Here is a 22,828-nt window from a genome sequence, read left to right on the forward strand (position 1 = left end):
GGCTTTCCCTTTTGCACGCAAAGCTTCGGAGAGCTTTAACAGCTGGAAGGAGATCAGAGGTCTGCATTTTCACACAGGTTCGTGGTGGGGGTTTTTGCTAGTTACTTAAAAAAAAAAAAAAAAAAGATGCAGTTGGCCTAAAAACTGCAACAGGCTGAAGCTATTCTCCTGACAGAAGCCTATCCATCAATCTCAGTGGGTCAGTCTTACATAAATACCGTATGCCCCTGGGAGAGCCTGGGACTTTAATCACGACTCCTAAAACAAGTCCTTAATCACTGAAGAACTGAACTAGAGGAAGCATTCCTTCAGCTTCGCACATCACAGAGCCCGTCTTCAGAAAACCAGCACCAGCCCCTAACACCAGGCAGGCAGGAACGCCTGCAAACCTCCGCTCGCCCCCGGCTGCTGGGTGCCTGACGCGCTGCCGCTCTGGAGCCCGGGCAGCCCCGTCCTGCTCCCCCTCAGAGCTGCGGCCCCGCCGGGAGGCAGAAACCTCTGCAAACCCCACTGCCAAACCCTCACCGGGGCCGAGCAGCAAATCCCCACCACACAGGCAGAAAACAGCTGGCGGGCACCGTTTTCAGCCATTACGGAGCATTTGCAAAGGCGATGAGGAGCATCCTGCAAACGGCGGTGTGCTGTGAGGCCCCAGCGTCCAGCTGAGGTGGTTTTGCAATCCACAGGCTCCAACGCTTACTGTAATTGTGGGATGCTCCACTCGGTTATACTTGGTGATCGTGGTGCAGGGAAAGGCTCTGGCTTCGCCCCAGTTGAACGCTACAGTTTTACCTCCCAAATAAACCTGTAAAGGTCAGGGTGATCGGAGGAGAACCGTGTGTGCGTCAGAAAAAGCCAAAGGTACTTCCTTACGTGCTCAGAGACACCGCGTTCCATGAATCACTGCCACGCGCCCATTTGTCAGGTTTTCTTTATTCTAGCTTCACTTTTGCATTCCTACTTGTGATAGTAAGTTTTGGAACTCTGGTACATGAGACAAACTGGAATATTTTCTTTAAAACAATTTTCTTTAAGAAAAAGAACAAAACAGAAAAAAAGAAACGAAAAAGACGGATCTAAGCCACAGCGAAGGACAGGACCAACAGCAGCCCCGGGTGCAAACAGCAGTGGACGTGTGGGAAAGCCGAGGCAGCCGCGGGGGCAGCAGACAAAGCCCAGATTTTGGCCTTTCATTTGGAAAGCATGAGATGGGGAAAGGCTCATGCCAGAAACTAAACTCCATAGTAACAGGAACGTTGCACGGTGCCAGAGACCGAATCCCAGGGCGTTCCTGGCAGTCACCCGCTCCTTTCTCTCCTGCAGCCGAGGGGAATGCTGGCAGCGTCACACAAAGGCTTTCCTCACCTCCCTGCAGAGCGCACACCACTCTGCACTCACGGGGACACGCGCAAGTCCACGCGCTCCTGGGTGTGCACAGACACCGTCACGCTCAGCCATACGCAGCGCGCGCACACTCGGCTACCTGCTGATGGAACGGCTGCACTGCGCCGAGACGCCCCGCGGACCCCCCGAGAACTGCCTGAGCAGCCGCTCGCAGCCTCTCCCGCAGTCCCTCCTTCCCCCCACGCAGGGCCGGCCACGCGTAGCCACATACGGCCACGCACACGCCAACAAGCGGCCACACGAGCATCGGCACACGCACCAGGTGCTCCGCAGGTTGCTGAGCCCCGGCGGTGTGACAGACAGATCCTCCCCCCGCCCTTCTGCCCAAACATCATGTATTTAAAAAAAAAAAAAAAAAATATCCTACTGGAAAGTCCTGGAAGCAATTTGGAGTATGAAATCCTCAAGGCTGCTGACAGGAGAGACCGAGGCGGAGGCAGGCCATGAAGACCCTCTGGAAGGAGAGGTGGTTGTGGAGCTGGGAAGGAGGCAGGTGTTCCTTGTTGTGAACGGTGAGGGGTCCAGGCTGGATCCGGGTCCCACAGGGAGAGTCCTGGCCCCGCACCAGCCTCTGGGTGCAGCACCAGTTCCGGAGGGAGCGCGGACGGAGGCTCCCCAGCTCTCCGAGGCCGGGGCAAGCTCTGGATCAGTCCAGCCCCAGGTCCGAGTCGGACGACGACCTCTCGTCAGCCATGTCGTGGATGGCGTTCTCCATGGGGGCCAGGTTGCCGCTGGGCGTGACGCCCATGGGCTGGATGACCTGCTCTCTGCAGGCGGGGAGGAGAGGGGGGAAGAGAACGCAGACTTGCAGCAGACACACACGAACAGTGAGGTCACAGCAGAAGCAGGGGGCTTGTGGAAACTGCCCAGAGGCAGCCCAGGACAACCCCAGGCCACCACTAAGAATCCCTTTTTAGAAGCTGGGGGCAGTTCTAGCCGTAAAACGCCCAGCATGGTGAGGCCACGGCTGGAAGCACAGCCCACACGTGTTGCCATTCTCAGGTTCCCTGGAACGGGCTGGTTTAGGGTCCTGTTCTGTGTGGTACAGGATTGCCAGAGGAAAACTAGGGCTGGCATCGGTGTTCCTCTAACACGTGACGGAAATACATGCATTAAACGCACTGCCCTTTTCCCTCCCGCCCTCGGGGTGGTCCAAACCCAGCTGGCAGGCTCTGGGCTCCTCTGTGGCACCTATTAATGATGGATGAAAGAGGACTAGAGAAAGCACTCCTGCAGGGAAAGGGATTGGTGGCACTGGCTGCCATCTGTCCCCAAAATGCTGCTTCCTACTGAGTGGCCTTGCCAGGACAGGGGCTGCTGTTCTCACTGAGGTGCCTGCAAACGCAGCACAGGCACGTAGAGGAATTTCGCAGTATGCCATCATGCCAAAGAGGTGTGTGGGGCTTGCAGTGCCCTCCCCTGCACATAATGGGGCCCAACTTAAGGAAGTATTTCCCCATGTATCCCCCCACTCTCTTTCTTCCACCCCTTTAGTTAGTGGTGGTCACTGGGACAGCCTGCCCAGGGAGGGGGTTGAGTCACCATCCCTAGAGGTGTTCAAGAAACGTCTAGATGTGGCGCTTCAGGGCATGCTCTAGTGGCAGAGATTGTAGGTTGTTTGGTTGGACTCGATGATCTCAAAGGTCCTTTCCAACCATGAAGATTCCATGATTCTATGATTCAATACGTTCAAAGAAAGGTCTGTGATAAATGTAAGTCACAGACACACAGGTGCTAACGCAGACATGAACACACACAATTTTCTAGTACCTGGACAATTTGTCAAACATGTTGACTAACTTCATGGCTTCATATTCCTTCTGCTCCTCAGTCATCCCTTCCATGGGGTTGGGCAGTTTCTCCTCAACACGTCCCGTCACAGGGTTAATGCTGCAAGAAGAACAGTAAGGCGGGACAAAAAGGTAAGTGCAAAGTGGTGCTTCCAATCTCTTTCCCTATGTCCTACGCACAGTCGTCCCCCTTTACAAATCCCTCCCACCTCTCTGGTGTGGGCAACATCCCCATCCTGCCAATCCCACACCGCAGTTTTAAACCAGGTGCACAAGGGCAGACGACACTTCTTCCCTCTCCTCAAGTCAGGAGGCAAAAAGCTAACACAGAAAAAAAAAAACAACAAAAAACCAAAACCCAACCTATAGAGCACATTGAACAGGATGCTAGAACGTATGGGACCCGCAGCTGAGCACAGTCCTGGAGCTCTCCCTGCTCACCCCTCCAGTCACCACCACCCACTAGCAGGCAAAGGAGGGGAAAAAAAAAAAACAACAAGAAAAACACAAGAAAAAAACCCACAAAACCCCCAAAAACTAGCTCACTCCAGCAGCACAGGGCTCTAGAGATGGAGAGGAGTAATTGGCACTTCCAACCCTGCTGCAGGAAGGGACCACCCTTATCCCAGCACACAGCAAAAGGCTGCGCCGTACTGAGACGTGCAGACGCCAGAAAAGGGTGTAGGATACGGATTAGAGAGACACTGCCACGAGCACACGGACAGGGCTGGTGCAGAATGGGCTCTGGCTGAAGGAACCGCTTTGCTCTCCAGCCTGTGCCCAGCTGCAGGGACTGACTATCGCACCGGTGACCAGCCACACCACGAGCAGCTCGGCCACGGAGGCATTTCACCCAAGGACCAGGTAGAGAGGGTGGAACAGGACATGAAAGGTCAGGGTGAAACACTAAGTAATGCGCAAGGAAATGTGCACGGCAAGAGCAGGACAAGGGAGAGGGCAGGGAGGCAAACGAAGAAAGGGACAGAGCAGGAGTGGGAAGAAGGCGCAGAAGAGGGGTGCTATAGAGGGGGAGCAGACTTCCTTACTTGGGCTTTGCCTCTTTGTACTCCTCAGTGTCTGTGTCTTCATCTTCCGAGTACTCTCCCTCTTCCCGACCACCAGCCATGAGGCCTCGTGCTGCCAGGAGCCCAGCCGCATTCCCGTAGCCCGTGTACTTCACAAACCGCGACACTGCCGGGAGAAGGAGAGAGAGACCACCCTGTGCTTCTCCTCCTGCCTCTCCAGCCCCGTCTGCTCCTCTGTGCCCCGACAGCAAGATCGGATGCTCTCCACATTTCCCTACTTGGTGTATCCGGCCCAAGGGAAGACAGAAGTTCCTGCTGGCTGCAGAGGGTCACCCATGCCACGCTCTTGGGCTTGCCCAGAGGCCAAGCTCCAGGACTCCCTGTCACCAAAGCCCACAACAAGCCCCTGCAACTCACCGCTCTCCTTGCAGAGCACGAAGAGGAACTCTGCCGCGCAGTGCTTCACGTCAGTGTCGATGTGGGTCATCAAACGCACCAGCTTGTTCCGCAGCGAGTTCCCCACCTCTGGGCGATTCCTCACGTCCCGGAGCGGAGGGAGCACCTACAAGGCCACAGCGAGGGGTGAACAGTGGGGCTGGAACAGCAAAAGCAGGTCAGACAGGGGAAAATGTATGTGCGTTTTACAAATCAGCTAAAACTAATAAATCCACAGACAGCGGGAGATACGGAAAAAACACTGTGGGTATCAAAGGCCTCAACCACCCATCCATTAGTGGAGAGGTAGAGGAGGTCTGTTTGGAGGATGGAATAATCAGGCGGTTTGCTATTCTCCTCTCTCCTCAGCGCAGCATCGTTCAACTTTCGGCTGAACCACAGCGTACCTTCGCCTTCAGGAACTTCCTCGTCTGGCGGTGGACTCGGGCACTCTCAGTCAGCAGGTTCAGCACAGGGGTCAAACTCTCCTTCAGCTTGTGGCCCTGCAGGAGCATCCGCAAAACGAACACCACGTTAGTCACACTGAGCTCAACTTGCCTGCCTTGTGGTGGGGAACACGACTACAGACCGCCAGGGAAACAGAGGGACACTGAAGCTTTACAGCCTCTGCGACGGGAATTCCAGTGCTTCGTGCCCCCTCAAACCGCCCGGTTTCCCAAGCCCTGCTCTGTGGCACGGCACTGCTAGAAATTCTCTGGATGCCCCACACAAGTAAAGTGCAGTGGTAAAATTTGGAGGCCCTTTGGCATAACTCCAGAGACTGAAAACCACAGCCAGCTTGAAAATAATGCAAATTCAGGCTTCCAGAAGCTGCCCGCTGCAGCGCTGAGTTGAGTGAAGCATAGCACTGATACTGCCATCGCCCAGCTAATCATCTACTGTTCAACCAGTCCCACCACCTGCAGTCCATAAAGCAACGACGCGGTCACCTTCCCAGGTGACAGATGTTGTTGTAGTCTTGCCAACCATAACAACCATAACCAAATAGCCTCTGCTAAAAACTGCCCCTTCTACAAAGGGGTATCTCCAAACTAACCATGCCTGGCTGGAGCTCCTGCGGCGCTGGCCCTGGGCCGTTCAAGGCTGAACGTAGGCTGAAGGGAAGGTGCCCTGCACTGAACTCGTGAAAGTCAGCAGCGACAAACTCGCGCAGCAGCCTCACAACTTACCCTGTCAAGGCGTCGCTCCAGGAAATCCAGCAGGATGCTGACTGCATCCATGTTGACACCCATGTACTCAAGTGAGCCTGGCCGGACTTTTGGGGTCAGGAGGACATCCAGACATTTCAGGGGCAGGTTGCCCAAAAGGTTAACCGTATGACTGAACATATAAAAGAGAAGAGAAGTGAACACACAGTGACGGATCTTTGTTCACAGAAGTTCTTCAGCTATCCAGAAACAAAGGTTCATTACTAGCTTCCAGGAGCACGAGAACCCCGAGATCCAAGTTGTCTTTGGACTGCACCCCAAGCTCCTCACACCACTACACGGGAATAAATTAAACTGCTTTTTGAGTAGCTGAACTATTTGCTGGGAGTCTGAAGAGACTTCTTTGACAACTGAAAAACCATGGGTCTTGACTGAGGCCAAGGAGGACAATCTGGGTGGTCAAAGATCTCTCTCTAGGGTCTCCTGCTGCGTCACCCCTCCTCACCTTGACAGTCAATGCCATGCATTGCTTAGGCTTCCTCTGCCTACAGTTTTCTTGGGGACAGGGTGATGTCACCTGCTCAAAGCTGACACCCCTGGATCAATAATGCTCAGCAATGTGACGCAGGCAATTTCTCAGCATGGCTCAAGAGACAGACAGTTAATTAAGGCCAGCCCATGGACTCTTTAATTAAAAAGTACTAAACATCTGCTCTGGCAAGGCGCCCACTGAAGCGGGTGGCACTGCTGAGAAGGCCTGAGGCGGGATATCAAATACGGCCCTGGGGGTCAGGCAGGCGTGGAGAAAACCCTTCCCGCTGCAGGCCGGGAGGCTGAGGGCAGGGCAGGGCTATTTCCGAGTTCCAGCAGGAGCCTGCAGGCCAAACCAGAGACGCCTGCTTGTCAGCAGTGACCTCAGTAATCACCAAACACGCAGTGGATGTCAATGCCAAGGTCAGGCAGGATCCGCCCTGGGGAGACCTGTTTCTAGTGAAGATCACGACCTAGTTATCTAACACAGACCTGTGGAACTCCTCTGTCCGGTCCTCTCCATCAGCAGAGATCATGAGGCAGTGGCGCAGGAGGGCACCCAAGTGCCGGTACAGAGCAGCATCTTCCTGGCCCCAAAACAGAAAATGAGAACCTTGATCAGGAAAGGGGATCCTCCACATCCCAGAGCCCGCTGCCCCTGCAGCCCACAGCCCCATCCCTCCCTCCAGCAGCCAGACAACTGACAGCAGGGTGTTGAAGTGGGAGTAGCCTCCCGATTCTCCTTTTGAGGCCAACACACGGTCTTCCTGCTGCCCAGCGCCTTTCCCCTCACTCTACAACACTGAGCCAAGGGCTGGAAGAGGCCCCAAAAAGAGGCCAGCGATCTTCTCCACCACACCTTCCTTGGAGCTTGTCCGGAGTACCAGGCCACGCTCAGAAGCGAGTGATCTGGGGGCTCTGCCCTCTCACTTGCGCAACAAATCATGTCATTAAGAAGGAAAAATACCCAACTTTTAAATTGTAATGCTCTAAAAGTCTTAAGGGCTAATAATGCTTTGGATAGAGGCAGTGCTCTAGGGAGGAAGGTCTGGACACACAAGTCTCCTGCGACCTCTACATGTACCCAGGGGCTGCATGAGTGCCAGTGTGTAACACGAGGAAGCGCAAGCAGAGGAGAAAACCCGTAGTCAAACCACAGCCCAGAGACATGCGAAGGCAGTGGGGTGGGACACCTAAGGAGCTTACCTCGTCCACCTCCCTCTTGCTGGAATCAAAGGTGATATTGAAGAGCACTTTCAGGATCTCCATGGCTCGCTCCGTCTCCTGCCGAGGCAAAGGTGGGAGAAGCCCCTCCTCGGTGGCAACTTCATAGGGGTCCATCCACTTTACACCAAGGGTCAGCTCCAGGGTATCCGTCATCAGGCTGATGCCCCTGAGCTCCTGGGCTAGCTGCTGCCGGACGTCCACTCGCAGCGCCGTCAGCAGGAACAGGAGACGCAGGTCGAAGAACTTGACCTCATGAGGAAGACTCCTCTCGTTGTACAGTTTGATGCGCTTGGCCAGGCCCACCACCAGCCGGGCTTCAGCTGTCAGCTCCTGTGCCCTAGGGCTGCTGAAGACAATGTTGCAGAGACATTTGAGGGATTCCAGGATGACATCCAAGTCTGGGACCTCCCGGATGAGCTCCTCTGAGTAATCAATGCCAGCATGCCTGGAGAGGGTCTTCAGACCTTCCTTGGTGGTGAAGGGGTCAAGGCAGTATTTGTCCCGGGACAGGATGCGGATGCTTTCCAAACAGGTGACCTGGCAGGACGGCTGCAGCTCTCTTTCCAGGAACTTGATCAGCAGCTGGGCCATTTTCTGTGCAGTTGGAAACAAGTAATGCCTTGCACACTAACACGTCACAGCACTCTCCCACCACCCTGTAACGCTCTGCCACGGAAGACATCAGCATCACCTAGAGATAGGCCTGCTAACAGCTCTGGTCCAGGCTGCACTTGGCAGCACTCGGGAAGCGTTTGGCTCCAGCACCTGATTCCAACCCAGTTTGAGCAAGGAACACCCAGCAAGAAACAAAGAACGGCTGTGAGAGGGTATCAGATGTAACGGGAGAGCACGAACAGACAACTGCTCCTACCACCTACTGTAGCTTCACCCATGGTTACGATGGTTCAGGCTAACAGGGTTTACTCAACAGCCGCATTAAGCAAGGAGAGGGCAGAGCAAAAGCATCCCTTATGGCTTCACTGAGGAGCAAGCACCAACTCAACAGCGGTTCTCTACTTCCACACAGAGCCTTAAGATAAGGGAGGCATCTGCTTTGGGTGCTCCAGAAACAGACTGAAAAGGTTGAGAGATGCGTCAGAAAAATCACCGAAGGAGAGTAAAAGGATCTAAACGAAGTGAGAAGAGCACGTGACGTCCCAGGAAAGGAGGTGAAAAGACCTCAGGAGATTCAAATAAGTAGCATCTCCCCAAACCCCAGTGCTGTCTGGAGACCTACTAGCCCAGATCTTCAGTAGGCACAGAGTGGCAGAGCTCCACTAACACCAATTCACACGGGCTGAAAATCTAACCCTTGTGGATTACAGCATCGTACGTGACAGCAGCAACCAAAGAGCACAAGAGCAAAGGTAATGCTGCAACAACCAAGTGCAGCTCGGTTTGAACCCAGTGTAGCAACACTTCACATTACACTAATAATCCACTGCACCGGCATTCGCAGCCTGGCAAGGTGAGATCTCACTAGATCTCTCTAACATAACACTGTGTCACAGCACCTGTCTTTCTATGCACGTTACAAGAGCAAAGGAATCCAAGACGGCAAGCTTTACTGTCACTCAGTGTAATTGGCTTAACAGAGCCTAATCAGTTATACTTCATAATAATAAAAGGACTGAGGGAAGAAATGAAGAGAAGATGAATTTTAGTCCTTAATGTGAGGCTGGCAGAACTGAACAAGCTTTAGCTCATGAAGCGTTCCCCACAATTGCACCCCTGAGAAGTATAGTCATTCCTTTTCTGCTTCCACACGAGGAGACAGAGACACAGGAGTCAAAGATACAGTCATAAGTAACCAAAGCCTCTGGCTGACTCAGGTCGGAGAGACCTCAGAGCATGTGCCCAGGGCTAAACCTTCAGCAGAGCTGAGCACCAGGAACTAGCCAGTGATGCTCAGTTCATATTTCATGACATGCGCCCCAAAAGCGGAGCGCCCCAAGGCTGTGCCTGAACTCACAGCCTGTGTGACTGTCCCAGCACGAGCAGCAGGTCAGTGCGAGGCAAAGAGCTCGGACCTCATGAGATCCGGTCCTACGCGTCAGGCTGGACCTGGAAAAACCTCATGCTAGCATTAGCTGGCAATGACATAGAGAAAGAGGTCCCGTTCTCCACCCTGGCTGCCTGGTCCACACTTGCTGTGCTAACACAGGCATTAGCGCAATCAGACAATGAACTGGACCACAAAACTGATCCATCTGGAAAATAATCCAGGGAAAAAAAAAAAAAAGAGCTATTCTTTAGGCAGATCAGCCCACCAACGATGTGCAGCCATGCAAAGGTCTGCCCTGGCATGAAAGGACTGCAAGAGCAGAAATGAACAGGCAGGAGCACTTCTCTCCATTGAGTGCCAGATTAAGCCAGCTTAAAGTATCTGTTAAAATACAGCTTTGGTCAAATCCTGCAGCTGCCTCACAGCAAAAACACCCACACTCTAGAGGCTTGCGTGTCACAACGATCTTTGCCGAGCAGACTCATGCCACAAACACAAAGGATCACACTTTTTACATACCTGTGGCTGAGACTATATGCACCACGGAACCCAACAGGCTTGCTAATGCTGGAAGGATGCTGAGCTTTACCCTAAAACACAGCTACTGATGGAAAAACTGGAGCCAGATGCTCTGAGCACACCATTCGCTAACCAAGTTAATGAAAAACCACTCATTTCTTTCCCTGTAGGAGCTGCCACCACCAAGCCCTGCTGGACACGAGCACAGAGCAGCAGCCAACTGAGGCATCCGACTAGAGGAAGAACGCAAAGAGTGTGCCTACCTTCCTCTCCTCCCGCTCCTCATCATCAAAGGTGAAGCACTGAGATTTCTGTGGGGGCAAAACAAAAACAATCAAAATAAGTAATAGGTTAAAGATCCACAAAAATGTTTCCCCCAGCCAGGGGAGGGCAATCCGGCTGGAAAGCGGCAGGTCTAGAAACACACCAGCAAAGCAGGCACATCTGCTCAAGAACAGTCCCTGCCGGCACAGAAACGGCATGGCAAGGAGTGCCACAGCGCTCACCGGGGTCTGCGCCGTTTGTGGGGTCTGTAACAAGCAAACGAGCTCCTCAGGAACAAGACAAAAGGAAAACTTCCCTGCCATTGCGAATTTCGCTTTGATCCTGCCTTTTCTTTCCAACACCATTCCTACCTCGGCAACTCCAACGACGTGCCTCACAACTAGCGGGGATGAGTCTGCTTTGGAAAGCACAGAGATGGACCATGCCACCAGGTCTGAAGTGCTTTCTGTAGGTTCCAGTTTCTCTTTCATCCTTGAAAAACATCCATGATTAATATTACCCATATCCCTCTTCCGCTGGCTCCTCGGTGGAGGCTGATTGCCACCGGCCAAAGCTGTGCCCATCTGATGGGTGGACTTATATTTTAATACTGCAGCAGCAAAGCGGGTATTCATCACAATCCAAATATCCCATAATAGCCGGTAATTCCTCTGCTCAGCGACACCACCAAGCTGTGCCTACACATTTTTCCCCTTGATATCTATTGTTCCTTTTCCTGACCAAAAGAAAGTACTGTCTCCTTGTTACTTGCGAACATCCCCTTGTGGTTATTCAGGTCACGTTCTTTAAACACAAGAGACCTGATCTCTACACCTCCATCGTGTCCCTTTCCTTAATAACCCACCCTGCTCTTTGTTCATGGGAAACATTTCTGTTTCTGGCCCTTCTACAAGACCCAAGAATGGCCAGAAGGAGGATCCTATCAGCCTGACCTCAATACCAGGAAAGATCATGGAGAGGATCATCTTGAGCGAGCTCTCACGGCAAGTGCAGGGCAGCCAAGGGATCAGGGCCAGCCAGCACGGGTTTAGGAAGGGGAGGTCCTGCTTAACCAACCTGATCTCTTTCTACGACCATGTCACCCGCCTTCTGGATGCGGGGAAGGCTGTGGACGTTGTCTATCTGGACTTTGGTAAGGCCTTTGACACCGTCCCCCACAGCATTCTCCTGGAGAAGCTGGCGAATCCTGGCATAGACAAGTGTACTCTTCGCTGGGTTAAAAACTGGCTGGATGGCCGTGCCCAGAGAGTTGGGATTAATGGGGTGAAATCCTCTTGGCGGCCGGTCACCAGTGGTGTCCCTCAGGGCTCAGTTTTGGGGCCAGTTTTGTTTAATATCTTTATCGATGATCTGAATGAGGGGATTGAGTGCACCCTCAGTAAGTTTGCAGATGACACCAAACTAGGTGGGAGTCTTGATCTGCTGGAGGGTAGGAAGGCTCTCCAGAGGGACCTGGACAGGCTGGATCCATGGGCCAAGGCCAACTGCATGAGGTTTAATAAGGCCAAGTGCCGGGTCCTGCATTTCGGTCACAACCACCCCAAGCAACGCTACAGGCTTGGGGAAGTGGCTGGAAAGCTGCCCCGCAGAAAAGGACCTGGGGGTGCTGGTGGAGCCAGCTTAACATGAGCCAGCAGTGTGCCCGGGTGGCCAAGAAGGCCAACAGCATTCTGGCTTGTATCAGGAATAGTGTGGCCAGCAGGAGCAGGGAAGTGATGGTGCCTCTGTACTGGGCACTGGTGAGGCCTCACCTCGAGTGCTGTGTTCAGTTCTGGGCCCCTCTGTACAAGAGGGACATTGAGGTGCTGGAGCGTGTCCAGAGGAGAGCGACCAGGCTGGTGAGGGGTCTGGAGACCAGGGCATATGAGGAGAGGCTGGGGGAGCTGGGCATGTTTAGCTTGGAGAAGAGGAGGCTGAGGGGAGACCTCATTGCCCTCTACAACTCCCTGAAAGGAGACTGGAGAGAGGTGGGGGTTGGCCTCTTCTCCCAAGTAAATAATGACAGGACCAGAGGAAATGGTCTGAAGCTGCAGCAGAGGAGGTTTAGGTTAGATATTAGGAAGAATTACTTTACTGAAAGAGTGGTGAGGCACTGGAGCAGCCTGCCCAGGGAGGGGGTTGAGTCACCATCCCTAGAGGTGTTTAAGAAACGTCTCGATGTGGCGCTTCAGGGCATGCTCTAGTGACAGAGATTGTAGGTTGTTTGGTTGGACTCAATGATCTCAAAGGTCCTTTCCAACCATGAAGATTCTGTGATTCTATGATTCTGGCTGTTCTTCGACAGACAGTCTCCTTCCCAGCTACATCTGCTTCCAACAAACCGGACAGCACAGGAGACCACAGGCACCCTCATGAAGACCAGCACTTTCCAGTAAATGATGCAATCCTCATTTACACCAAGAGAGCATTTGGTCCAAGTTTTGAGAATGAAAATGTTTAAAATTTATGAAACACTACTTATGTATGTATACATACATCTAGATCTACAGATAGAGATATGCAGATATAATTGTATGATAATTCTCCCATCATTTTCTTAGCACTAACTTTCACCTTTTATAAGTTACGCTGCTTGTGCTTACAGAGCTCCTCAATAATGGTAATTAGTCTTACCGCAATCAATCATTCTTATACTCTGCCCTTATTCTTCTCTTGAGCGATCGCAATTCATGGATATCCCATCTATAGGTCTGAAACGCTGAGCTCGTCTCCCACTGTATTGATCACCTTACGAGTTGTCCGGTTGTCTAACTCTGCCGGATCTCCTGCCCAGCGAAGCCCGGGACTGACTGCACGGAGCTTTTGGAGATCGCGGACGTTCCCCGACTCGCTCGCTCTGCAAATGTAGTCTCCCCTGCCGTTCACTGCCTTTTTTTACGCGCTGCCAGTCCCTGTCTGCTTAAAAGCAGAACACACAGTTTGCAGATTAACTGTGTCACAGCCACCAAGATCCCAGGGAGGGGTTTGGTCTTTCCAGCCTAGGACAAGCCGTGCTGCACAAAGCAATGCCGACACGCCACTTGAGAAGTCTCTGGTGCGGAGGCAGGAGAGCCGTCTCCCTGCCAGGGGCTGCCCTCTCCTGCCTTAGCACCGTGAGCTGATCCCCGCTCGGGCTGTTGCACCACGCTGTGAGGAAGTGGAGGTTCCGTCCTGGAACCGATGGGCTCTGCAGACAACCGTGCTGGTTGTTCTCTTCCCACCGCAGCCCCTCTGCAGCTCCTGTAATCTCATCCGTGCATATTTTTGCCATACCTGTGGTTTTGCTTGAGCTGTAGTTTATTCCTCGCAATCAAAAATTGACTGTGTATGCACTAGTGAATTAAAATATGTCCCCAGAAAAAGAATAGAGTACCATCAATTTCTACAGGAAAGAAAAAAAAAGCAAGGAAGTTGCTTAGTTTATCCGCAGTTTCATAACCCGCTTTGATTGCTCCATTTCTTCTAGGCAGACTAGCAAAACCACTGACACTCTCACAAGTTTCCTACGCTCGATACACCGACAAAGGATCCCGTTGGAGGAATTCGACAGAAAATATTGTGGTTTGATGCCTCAAGCTGGTTACATATAAACCATTTGTGCTCCTAATTCCTCCAGCGTTCCACATGCTGTAGGTGACGTTAATCCTGCAGACCGCCTTTAACAGGGACCCGCTCCTTCTTAGCTAACACCTCTCCCGTTTCAAAACCGACTGCTGGAAATAGTTGCACGCTCTCCCTCTTGCACTCGTGCAAAATATTCACAGGTTTTCCCCGCTGGCTTCCCACCTCCTCACGAATGGTGCAGAATGAGTCACGGAGATCTGCAGGGCCAGCCCTACCCTGGTGGAAACCCTCTGAAGGAAATTTCCCTGACAACCAGAGTCTATTTTAAAAGGGATTTACCCCACGGATAATCTTTTGCCACTTTAAGGCTAGAAACACTTCCATCTCTGCTTCCCAACCATTTTTTGTTTTTTTATATATTCTATATTTGTAATTTACTTCTTACTGCCAGCTTTCAGATGAGGCACCTGTATCAAATTCCAGCAGCCCATCCCTGTCCACCTCTAACCACCTTTTCCTTGCAAATCATGACAACCATGTCACCTGCAGCTCCTCCCCAGGCCTCAGTTTTACCACCTCCAAACCTTGCCTTAACATAAAAGCTCCTCCTACTCACTCTTCACACTGATGTTTAATTCCCCTGCCAGCTTTTCCTTGGGATCTGGATAATAATAATAATAAAATAATAATAATGTCATCCTTCCACATGCTTTACTTCCAGTATACAAAGGAACCAAGATAACGAGAGGCTGCTCATCTGCTTCCTAGCAAAACATCAAGCAATAAACCATCTGCAAGTAAAAGACGAAGCAGCCTGTAACATTTTTATGGCAGCAACGCGCAGACAGATGCGCTCAGAGGAGACAGACTGGGGACAGCCGGGTGGCACAGAAATCCCTCAACATGGCCAACCCGCTTCCAGGCTCACACGGAGCCGCAGCTGCACGAGGTTTGATGCTCACTCACCTCCTGGTTGTAGATCTGAAGCACCTTGAGGACTGTGTCTTGCTCCCCGCTTTCCACGGTGGCTACCACGGTACTGAGCTCCATTATCCCTACAGCTCAGCTACCGCAGGAGGCAAAACCGGGAGGAAGGGGAGTGTGGGGGCTTCCAGCGCTCCTGGATAACGGCGATGCAAAAGGACCTCAATACACAGATATCTGAGAGGGAGAGAGACAGGGGTGGGGAAAGGAAGGAGGGGAAAAAACAAAACACAAAAAAAACCCCAAGTGAGATTGCTCACGCTGTTGCATCCATAAAAGCAGAGCAGATGGACAACCCGTGTAAAACCCGCAGCCGGCTTCCTCTCTCTCCCTCTAATCCTCTTCCTCTCTTTGCCTTTCAATGTTTAATATATGCTCTCCCATTAAAGCACTCGGGGAAAACCTTCCCCCCACCCAGCCGGGGATTAACACAGAGCAGATAACAGCGGCTCCCTGAAATAGCTCTCTGCCTCCTCCTCCCCTGGCTGGCCTGATTTCTGTTACCGCACAGGGGGGAAAAAAAGCATCCAGAAACATTCCTGTGGAGTAAGGAGGGATGGAGAGGAAAGCCAGACAGACAGGAAAGCAGCCTCCCGGCGTGCCTAAGGCAGAGCTACCTTCTAGGGCGGTGAACAGGAGGAGATGATGACGATTTAGCTGCAGTCGCTGCTCGGTGGGTCGGTGCCCAGACGGGCTGGGCAGCAGATTATGGCAGATTCACTGCACACACTGGGAAAACGCGTGTACGGGAACGGACGGCCTCCACGGCTCACTCCTTACACCAGCGCAGGAGATAATGTGCCTCATGATAATAATGCAAATGAGCAGATGCGCATAAGGACGTGGATGATGAGATTACTTTAGACACAGGCACAAGATGAACAGCTCAGAGAGCCACGCAAGCCTGCAGTGCTGGAAAGGGACTCCTAATGGTGGAAAGCCCGGCCACTTTGAGTAGGAATGTGAGCTTGTGTTTGGACTCTGTGGCTACAGACCGCGTTCCACAACACGGCCAAGGGCCGGTGGTACCCAGTTACGAGGGGCCGTGGTGGCCCTGGGGAGCATCAGGGAACTCCCCCCCCACCCCAACACGGCCAAAGTGGGGCTTTTTGCGACCAAGGGCGAGTCCTGCGTTTGGAAGCCAGAAATCCGGGGGGACAGCTGGATGCTGGGCCGGGGCAGGCGGCACCGGACCGAATCCTCTGCATCCTTTGGGGGGAAAGCGCAGATGGCAGCCTTTGCCCTATCCCCAACCCCCCCCAGCCCCCCCTCCCTCCTCACGCCGTCAACTCCTTCCCCTACCGTTTTTTGCACCGTTCAAACCCCCTTGAAGCAAGTTTCGGCCCCAAGCAGACGCCGGGCGGAGCGCCGGCGATACCTGCGGCAGGTCAATCCCTCGGAGGCGGCCGAAGCGGGCGGGGGCCGGGCCCGACGGCGGCCGAGGCCCTGCGGGGGGCGATGGCCGGCCCGGGGAGCGGGGCGGCCGGCGGGCCGGGGCGGGGAGGGCAGCACCGTTACCTTCCTCCCGCCGCCCCGGCTTCCTGCCTCATTTCCTGGCCCCGGCCCTCCCCCGCCGGCGCTCCGCGGGGCCGCCGCCTCGTGCCCGGGGATGGCCGGGGACGGTGGGGCCGAGACGGGCTGGGCCCGATAGGCCTGAGGGGTCCCGGTGCACGCCCACCCCCGACCCCCAAGGGAGCGGTGGACCCCGCCGCGGGGGGAGCGGGGAGGAGGCGGCGGACATTTTGTGGAGGCGGGGGCCGGCGAGGCTCCGCCCGGAGAGGCGGGGCCGGGGCCGCCATGGCGGAGTGGGGCCGAGGTGAGGGGCTGGGGGTCGGGTGGAGGGTCTCCCCTTCTTCCCGCCGTGGCCGTTTTGGGGGGCGGGTGGGCGAGTGTCCTGGCCGCCGCTCGAGGGGCCTGAGGGGGACGGGGCGCTCCCGCCGCCATTCGGGAGCCGCCTGAGGCCTGCGGCCCGGCGGGGACGGTCGGCCCGTCTGCCCCGCGCCCCCGGGGAGCGAGGCCGGGGGAGCCCCGAGGCGATGGGGGCCGAAGTGCCTGGATTTGCTCGGTTTCACCCCAGTCCCGCAGTGGGGCAGCCCTGGGGGTGTCGCTGGGGCACCAAGCCCCTGCGCCGCTTTTGGGGGCGGCTCGGGGTTTCTGACCCCCTCCGTTTGGGGAAAGTTGGGTGTATTTTTGTCAAAAAGAGTTTGGGAGCGTTTCGTGGCGCAGACCCCCCGAGGAGGCAGCTGTAAAACGGCTTTCGTGGCAAGCCAGAGACCGGTGGGCCAACAGCTGGCTCTGCCTGACCTGCCACGTTGGGTGAGCAAATACACCAGGACTGGTATCAGGCCAGATAAAACTCATCCTCTGCTTTTTTTTTTTTCCCGCCAGGTCAGAGTCCAGGTGCCGTGGAGGATATGCTGGATGTGGAGAACAAGCGTATGGCAGACAGCCTGGCCAGCAAGGTCACCAGGCTGAAGTCGGTGAGTTCACCTCAGGTGCCGCGGTGAGGGAAGGACAGGACGTCGCTGATCTAGGCTGCTCCTGCAGGGTCTGCGGGAGATGCGAGGCTGTGGTCCATACGGAGGGCTTCCCATGCATTAACGACTCTTAGTTGTTGGTGATATAATGCTTAACTGTCACTTGTGGAATGCTAGGGACAGCTTTATAAATTTCTACTTTCCTTTTGAGGTTTAGCAACATCATGTAATGGGCACAACGTGGTTTTCGTGGCACTCGGGGAAGGAGTTTTAGGCACAGAGAGAAACATAAAAGCTGTAGAGAGGGGTATTGCTCAGCGCACCTCCTCAGGAAAAAGTCACAGTAAAAAGGCAGCTAAATTAGTTTTGAAAAATACATGTGTCTCTATATAATTGGTGTTCTTAAAGCTAGTTTTCTGCTATTAACATCAAATACTTTGATTTAGAGCCTAATAGAAGTCAGTGACTCACCCTGTAGAAGGGAATAGTCTGAATTCCAGCTGGTGTGTCCCAGCGTTTAAAAGCACCTGTCCAATACATGGTGGTTTCAGACAGTCGAGCTTTATTTTCAGTGCTGCAGAGCTGAAAAAGTTCAACAACCCGAAACCAAAATGAGAATCTCATTCCTCTACCAAAGAAGCCTCCGTCTGTCTGTGTAGGAGACGGGGAAGCAGTGGCTTGCTTTTCTATCGTGCATTTCAGATTTTACCAGCAGTAGATGCGTTACAGGTTCTCTCTACACTGAAGGTTCATTAACACCCGTTTTCTGCCTTACCTTGTGTAGCTGGCTCTGGATATTGACAAAGATGCTGACGAACAAAACCGGTACCTGGATGGCATGGTAAGGAACCAATGAAATGTAAAAAGCATGACTTTTTTTTGCTGGCTCTCAGCAGTTACCTTGACTGTGGAAGTTTAATAGCAGTTCAAAGTTAGCAGACAAAGCTAGATCCCAGTGGTCGGTTTGGCAAACCAGGGCACGTAACTAAACCCATTTCCAGTGGACTTCACAGAATCACAGAATGGTTCAGATTGGAAGAGACCTTGAAGATCACCTAGTTCCAACCCCCCTGCCCTGGGCAGGGACACCTCCCACAGACCAGGCTGCTCAAAGCCTCATCCACCCTGGCCTTGAACCCCTCCAGGGATGGGGCATTGACAAGTTCCCTGGGCAACCTGTTCCAGCACCTCACCACCCTCACAGTAAAGAGTTTTTTTCCTGATATCCAATCTAAATCTGCCCTCTTTCAATTTGAGGCCATTACCCCGTGTCCTATCATTTCACTCCCTGATAAAGAGCCCCTCCCCATCCTTCCTGTAGGCCCCTTCTGGATATATAAACATCAGGTACTTGGCAGCTGTGAGTATCACTTTGTCCGGATGGGCGGCACGGTTGGTATCGAGCATCTGGAAGGACTGACTCAGGACAGCACACTTCAGAAGTACAGATGGAGATTACCTCCCTACCAGGATTAAAGAGATGCTTCCTGTGGCTAATGCCGGGAGATGGGCTTGTTCCTCAGCTGCTCCTGGGACTTTTGGTATTGGTGTGTAAATCTGTCAGGGCTACTTACTGTGATACCTGAAACGCAGGCTGCCTGCCAGGACTTCGTAGTTCACTGACGTCTTTGGAGGGAGCAAAGCTGATGCTCTGGGTTCACGCAGGTTGTTCGGTGCCCTGTTTTGTCATCTTTCTGACACACAACACCCGATGAAACCACAGTCGCTTTCCAGAGTAATCTGCGTCTTAAGCTTTGGTTGCTGATGGAAAATCACAGTGCACCAGGGAAAGGCCAGCACATTCCTGTAGCAGCAGGGTTACCTGCGGAGGCTTTTTAGGAGAAAGGTCATCTGTTAACTGAATTGGGAGAGGAAGGGAACCCAGCCCGGAGATTTGAGGAAATTAGCACCATAACGCTGGTGCTTGGAGAGCCTTTTCTGCATGTCCTGGCTGTTGAAAAGCTGGTGCATGGAAGTGAGAGAAAAGATAATAATTAGAGTGTTGAAACCAATGGAGTGAAAGGTGTGAGCTCAGCTTGGACGCTTAACAGCGGTGTATGCTGTCAGTGTTGGAGTGTCTGAAATGGATATTTGCTCAGCCTGAAAATTGGGAGAATGGAGAGTCAGAATAAAAAGTGTAGTGGCAAAAGACCTTAAAGGAGAAGCCCTCAATCAGCAGGAAATGGTGCTTGTGTTACAGAAAAGCTTTTGAAGCATTTCAGGAGAAGCTCTGAGTAGTTTGTGGGTAAGGAAAACAGCCCAGAAGTCAAAATGAAAATGCCTGAACTGCATTAATTTGAGAAGTTTGCCACCCTCCAGTGGAGCTGCACATGTGTGCTGTCCCATGCTGAAAAAAAATGGAATTAAGGGCAAAAAAGAGCACCTTTTTCTGTGCTCGTGAGCCAGCCCGGTGTACATCAATGGCTCTAGCTTCGTGTGGGGACGTCTCCTTTGGATGAAGCGTTCGCTTGCAGAGTTGCTGTTAACGAGCGGTTCCTGGCAGAACAAGCTGCGTGGGTACAATTGAGCAGTCCAGCAGCAGGCCGTTTGACCTGGTTTGAAAAAAGGGGAGGCAGTTTGGTTTACGTTTGGAACAGACCTTCCCCTGTCTTTTTTGTTTCTCCGTCTCAAGCGTGGTGGGAATGGTGCAGCTCCTGGAGCCTGAGCACAGGAGGGGAAGGACCTTCCGAGAGAGACAGGCAGCTGCTGTGCAGCTCCCTGTGCAAATGTGCTTTAGCCAGGAAGTGGGAGGTTCTTCAGGGATACCTTCATCTGTTTATAATGCCTCCATCTTAATTTTCTTTCTCATTCAGGATTCAGATTTTATGAGTGTGACTGGCCTGCTAACCGGCAGTGTGAAGCGTTTCTCCACCATGACGCGATCTGGGAGGGATAATCGCAAGTTGCTCTGTTCCGTTTCAGCAGGACTGATTGTTGTTTTCTTCATCCTCTACTATCTCGTGTCCAAAGCAGGGACTTGAGCTTGTTGTTATGCAAGTTTTACAGAACAAAAACCACAACAATTGACAGACTTGTTCAGCGCCTTTCTCAGTCTGCCCTGTGGTGGAGTCTTTGAGACGTTCCAGACAGGCCTTCCAAATAACTTTCTTTTCCACCAGCTTCTTGTCTTTGTTCTGGCTGGTCTCAGACATCCCTTTATAAAATGAGTATGTTTGATTCTAAACGGATTTTCACATATAACACGATTTTGATGTTGTTAAATGCCTACGCCTTTCTCTCTTGCCTTGTTGTCCCTGTCTTGTGGCCTATTTTTAAGGGTCACTTTTGCGTGACCTCCCTTACTGATATTCGGTACTAAGCTCATGAGGAGATGTGGCTGACAAATCCAGAGATTTGTTGATACTCAAAAGAGTAATAAACGAGCCGAGGTTTGGAAGCTGTAGAGTTTAGGATGCTGGTTTATGAGATTTGTATGAATGTGTGACTTACATTCCAGTGTGGCCACTCGGCTGGTACCTGGTCTCAGTTTTCAGACTTGGAGGCCTGTTGGTATCCTTGGTGTCCCTGGGTCGAAGTGAAATCTCTACTGCTTTGAAATGAAATTAGCAGTTGATCTGGACCCTTACACTCTCTAATTGTCGCAGTGAAGAATTGCAAGACTTTATGTAAATGCTAGCTTGGTCTTATTTATCATGCTTCTGGGTAAAGCTGGGGATGAACCCTGCAAGAAGGGAGGGCCAAAGTCCATAAACCACCTTGATTTACACACATATCGTAGACATCGTACACATAGTGTCTTCCAGTACCTTCCCACACACTTGTAGATGCACTCCCTTAGACTGTCAAATCAGTGTAAAGAAATCTGATAGCAAAAAGTCCAGTTAATTTCAGTTACTATGGTACCCTGGTGCTAGAGCACTTTGGGAAGATGTTGTGCAAATAAACACAGAGGTTGAGGTCAAGCGAAACTCCCAAGTGGTGCTGTTGGGATGGTGGTGGCAGGTCAAGGAGGGATTTGATCGGAGGGTTGATTTTTTTGTTTATTTATTCCTGTAGAAGGTACCCTAATAAACCCTTGCTTTGCCAGTCATAGTGCTTTGGGGATCCCTGGCTGCAGCGCTCACATGAGGTGTGGGCAAGGCACAGCCCTCCTGGTTCTGTTTCTGAAGCAGCCGTTCCCCATGATCACGCAGTGCATGCCGGATTTCCTCTCCCGAGGTGGAGCTCTGGGAGCGCAGGGGCTGGGAACTCCATCTTCCCTTCGCCCTCCTTGCCTTTCATCGGGCTGATCGCTGGGCTGCTCACTCGCATCACGACGCCAGCTGTATTTTTCCATAGCTCAATTATTTAACTCTGCCTATGATTGAAGTAAGAGATCTATAACTTCAAAAATACTGTGCCTGTTGGGAGAAACAAAAAAAGAATTTAAAATAAAACGCTCTTTCTCTCTTCAGACAAACCTCCACTGCCTGTTGTTTAAACCTTTCATGTTCCAAAGCAGCTGAGCAGAGCGGCTGTGTTTCATCTTGTCTGTTTTCTGTACCAACTGCTGGTGTGTTCTGGTTTTCCTTTATGAAAGTCTTTGCTTATTTGCTTCTCTCACCTTCCTGGAACAACCACCTCTGCAGGACTTCTCCTCTCCAGCAAGCCCGTGTTCCTTAATGGCTGGATGCTTCCTTTGGCCCTTGTACCCATTAGGAATTCCTTTGTCCTTGGACAATCCCGGGTCCAGGTCTATAAATGGACTGCGTTGCCCTTTGTTCCAGCTGTACCAAACATTTTTCCCACATTTGGGAAAAAATGTGCAGGGAAGACAAGTAGAAAGGAGGCAGCAGTGACTTTCTCTCATTCTTCTTCCTGCTTCTCCAGTAAGAGATGGCAGCTCCGAACTTTTTCTGTTTGGAAGAATGACGGGTGAATTGATGGGCTTTGTTTTGATTTTCTGAAGCAAACGACTCCTGATGAAAGGCCACTGGGACAGCCCCGTCTTCAGAATGGTGGTGGGTTTGGTTTGCTTTTACTGTTGTAAATAAATCTCTGTTTTTAGAATTTTTTGCTCAAGTGGTTTTTTTCCTTGTGCTTACGTGTTAGCTGGGCTAAACATGAAGATCAAATCATTCAGTTGTTTTACTTGAACTGTAGAGAACCTGCTCCCTCAAAGCCCAATTTCAACATTATCCCAAGAAACAGCACGTTTTCAGTGAACTGAAGCACGGCAATTTGAACAGAGCTACCCAAGCTCCGAGGGAGCAGGTCTTCATTGCTCTGCCACATCTGCCTGCGCCATTTGGGAGATGACTTGTATCTCTCGTGCTCGCTCTGAGCAAGCGATGCTTCAGACACTGAGCTACAGGGGGAACTGTCTTTGGCATCTCTCTGTGTTGGTTTAGGTACCAAACAGCCCAGCTGTTACCCAGGTTTGACTTGCCTTTGGCCTTTCTTTGCAAAGGAAACCTTTTCCTGTTTTAATGCT

General features: G+C 52.2%; 2 protein-coding genes across 6 annotated transcripts; one reads left to right on the plus strand and one right to left on the minus strand.

The window, feature by feature from the left end:
- Positions 1-913: 913 nt before the first annotated feature.
- RIC8A (RIC8 guanine nucleotide exchange factor A) lies at positions 914-16,434 on the minus strand. Of its 4 annotated transcripts, none has more exons than XM_074586695.1 (11): positions 16,296-16,434; positions 14,900-15,094; positions 10,369-10,416; positions 7,561-8,175; positions 6,847-6,941; positions 5,845-5,995; positions 5,062-5,157; positions 4,637-4,781; positions 4,241-4,385; positions 3,175-3,294; positions 914-2,171 (listed from the first exon to the last, which is right to left on the minus strand). In XM_074586695.1, the coding sequence occupies exons 2-11, from the start codon at positions 14,981-14,983 to the stop codon at positions 2,051-2,053; spliced, it is 1,620 nt and encodes a 539-aa protein (XP_074442796.1). In that variant the 5' UTR covers positions 14,984-15,094; positions 16,296-16,434; the 3' UTR covers positions 914-2,050. The 4 variants fall into 4 exon arrangements, with proteins under 4 accessions (XP_074442796.1, XP_074442792.1, XP_074442793.1 ...); XM_074586691.1 differs by having other exon boundaries at positions 16,220-16,356; XM_074586692.1 differs by lacking the exon at positions 16,296-16,434 and adding an exon at positions 15,535-15,739.
- BET1L (Bet1 golgi vesicular membrane trafficking protein like) lies at positions 16,376-22,404 on the plus strand. 2 transcript variants are annotated; one of them, XM_074586700.1, is made up of 4 exons: positions 16,376-16,733; positions 17,306-17,397; positions 18,179-18,235; positions 20,208-22,404. In XM_074586700.1, the coding sequence occupies exons 1-4, from the start codon at positions 16,376-16,378 to the stop codon at positions 20,373-20,375; spliced, it is 675 nt and encodes a 224-aa protein (XP_074442801.1). In that variant the 3' UTR covers positions 20,376-22,404. The 2 variants fall into 2 exon arrangements, with proteins under 2 accessions (XP_074442801.1, XP_074442802.1); XM_074586701.1 differs by lacking the exon at positions 20,208-22,404 and adding an exon at positions 18,716-18,954.
- Positions 22,405-22,828: the final 424 nt, after the last annotated feature.

Source organism: Larus michahellis, chromosome 4 (genome assembly GCF_964199755.1).
Source record: "Larus michahellis chromosome 4, bLarMic1.1, whole genome shotgun sequence".
NCBI classification, from domain to species: domain Eukaryota; kingdom Metazoa; phylum Chordata; class Aves; order Charadriiformes; family Laridae; genus Larus; species Larus michahellis.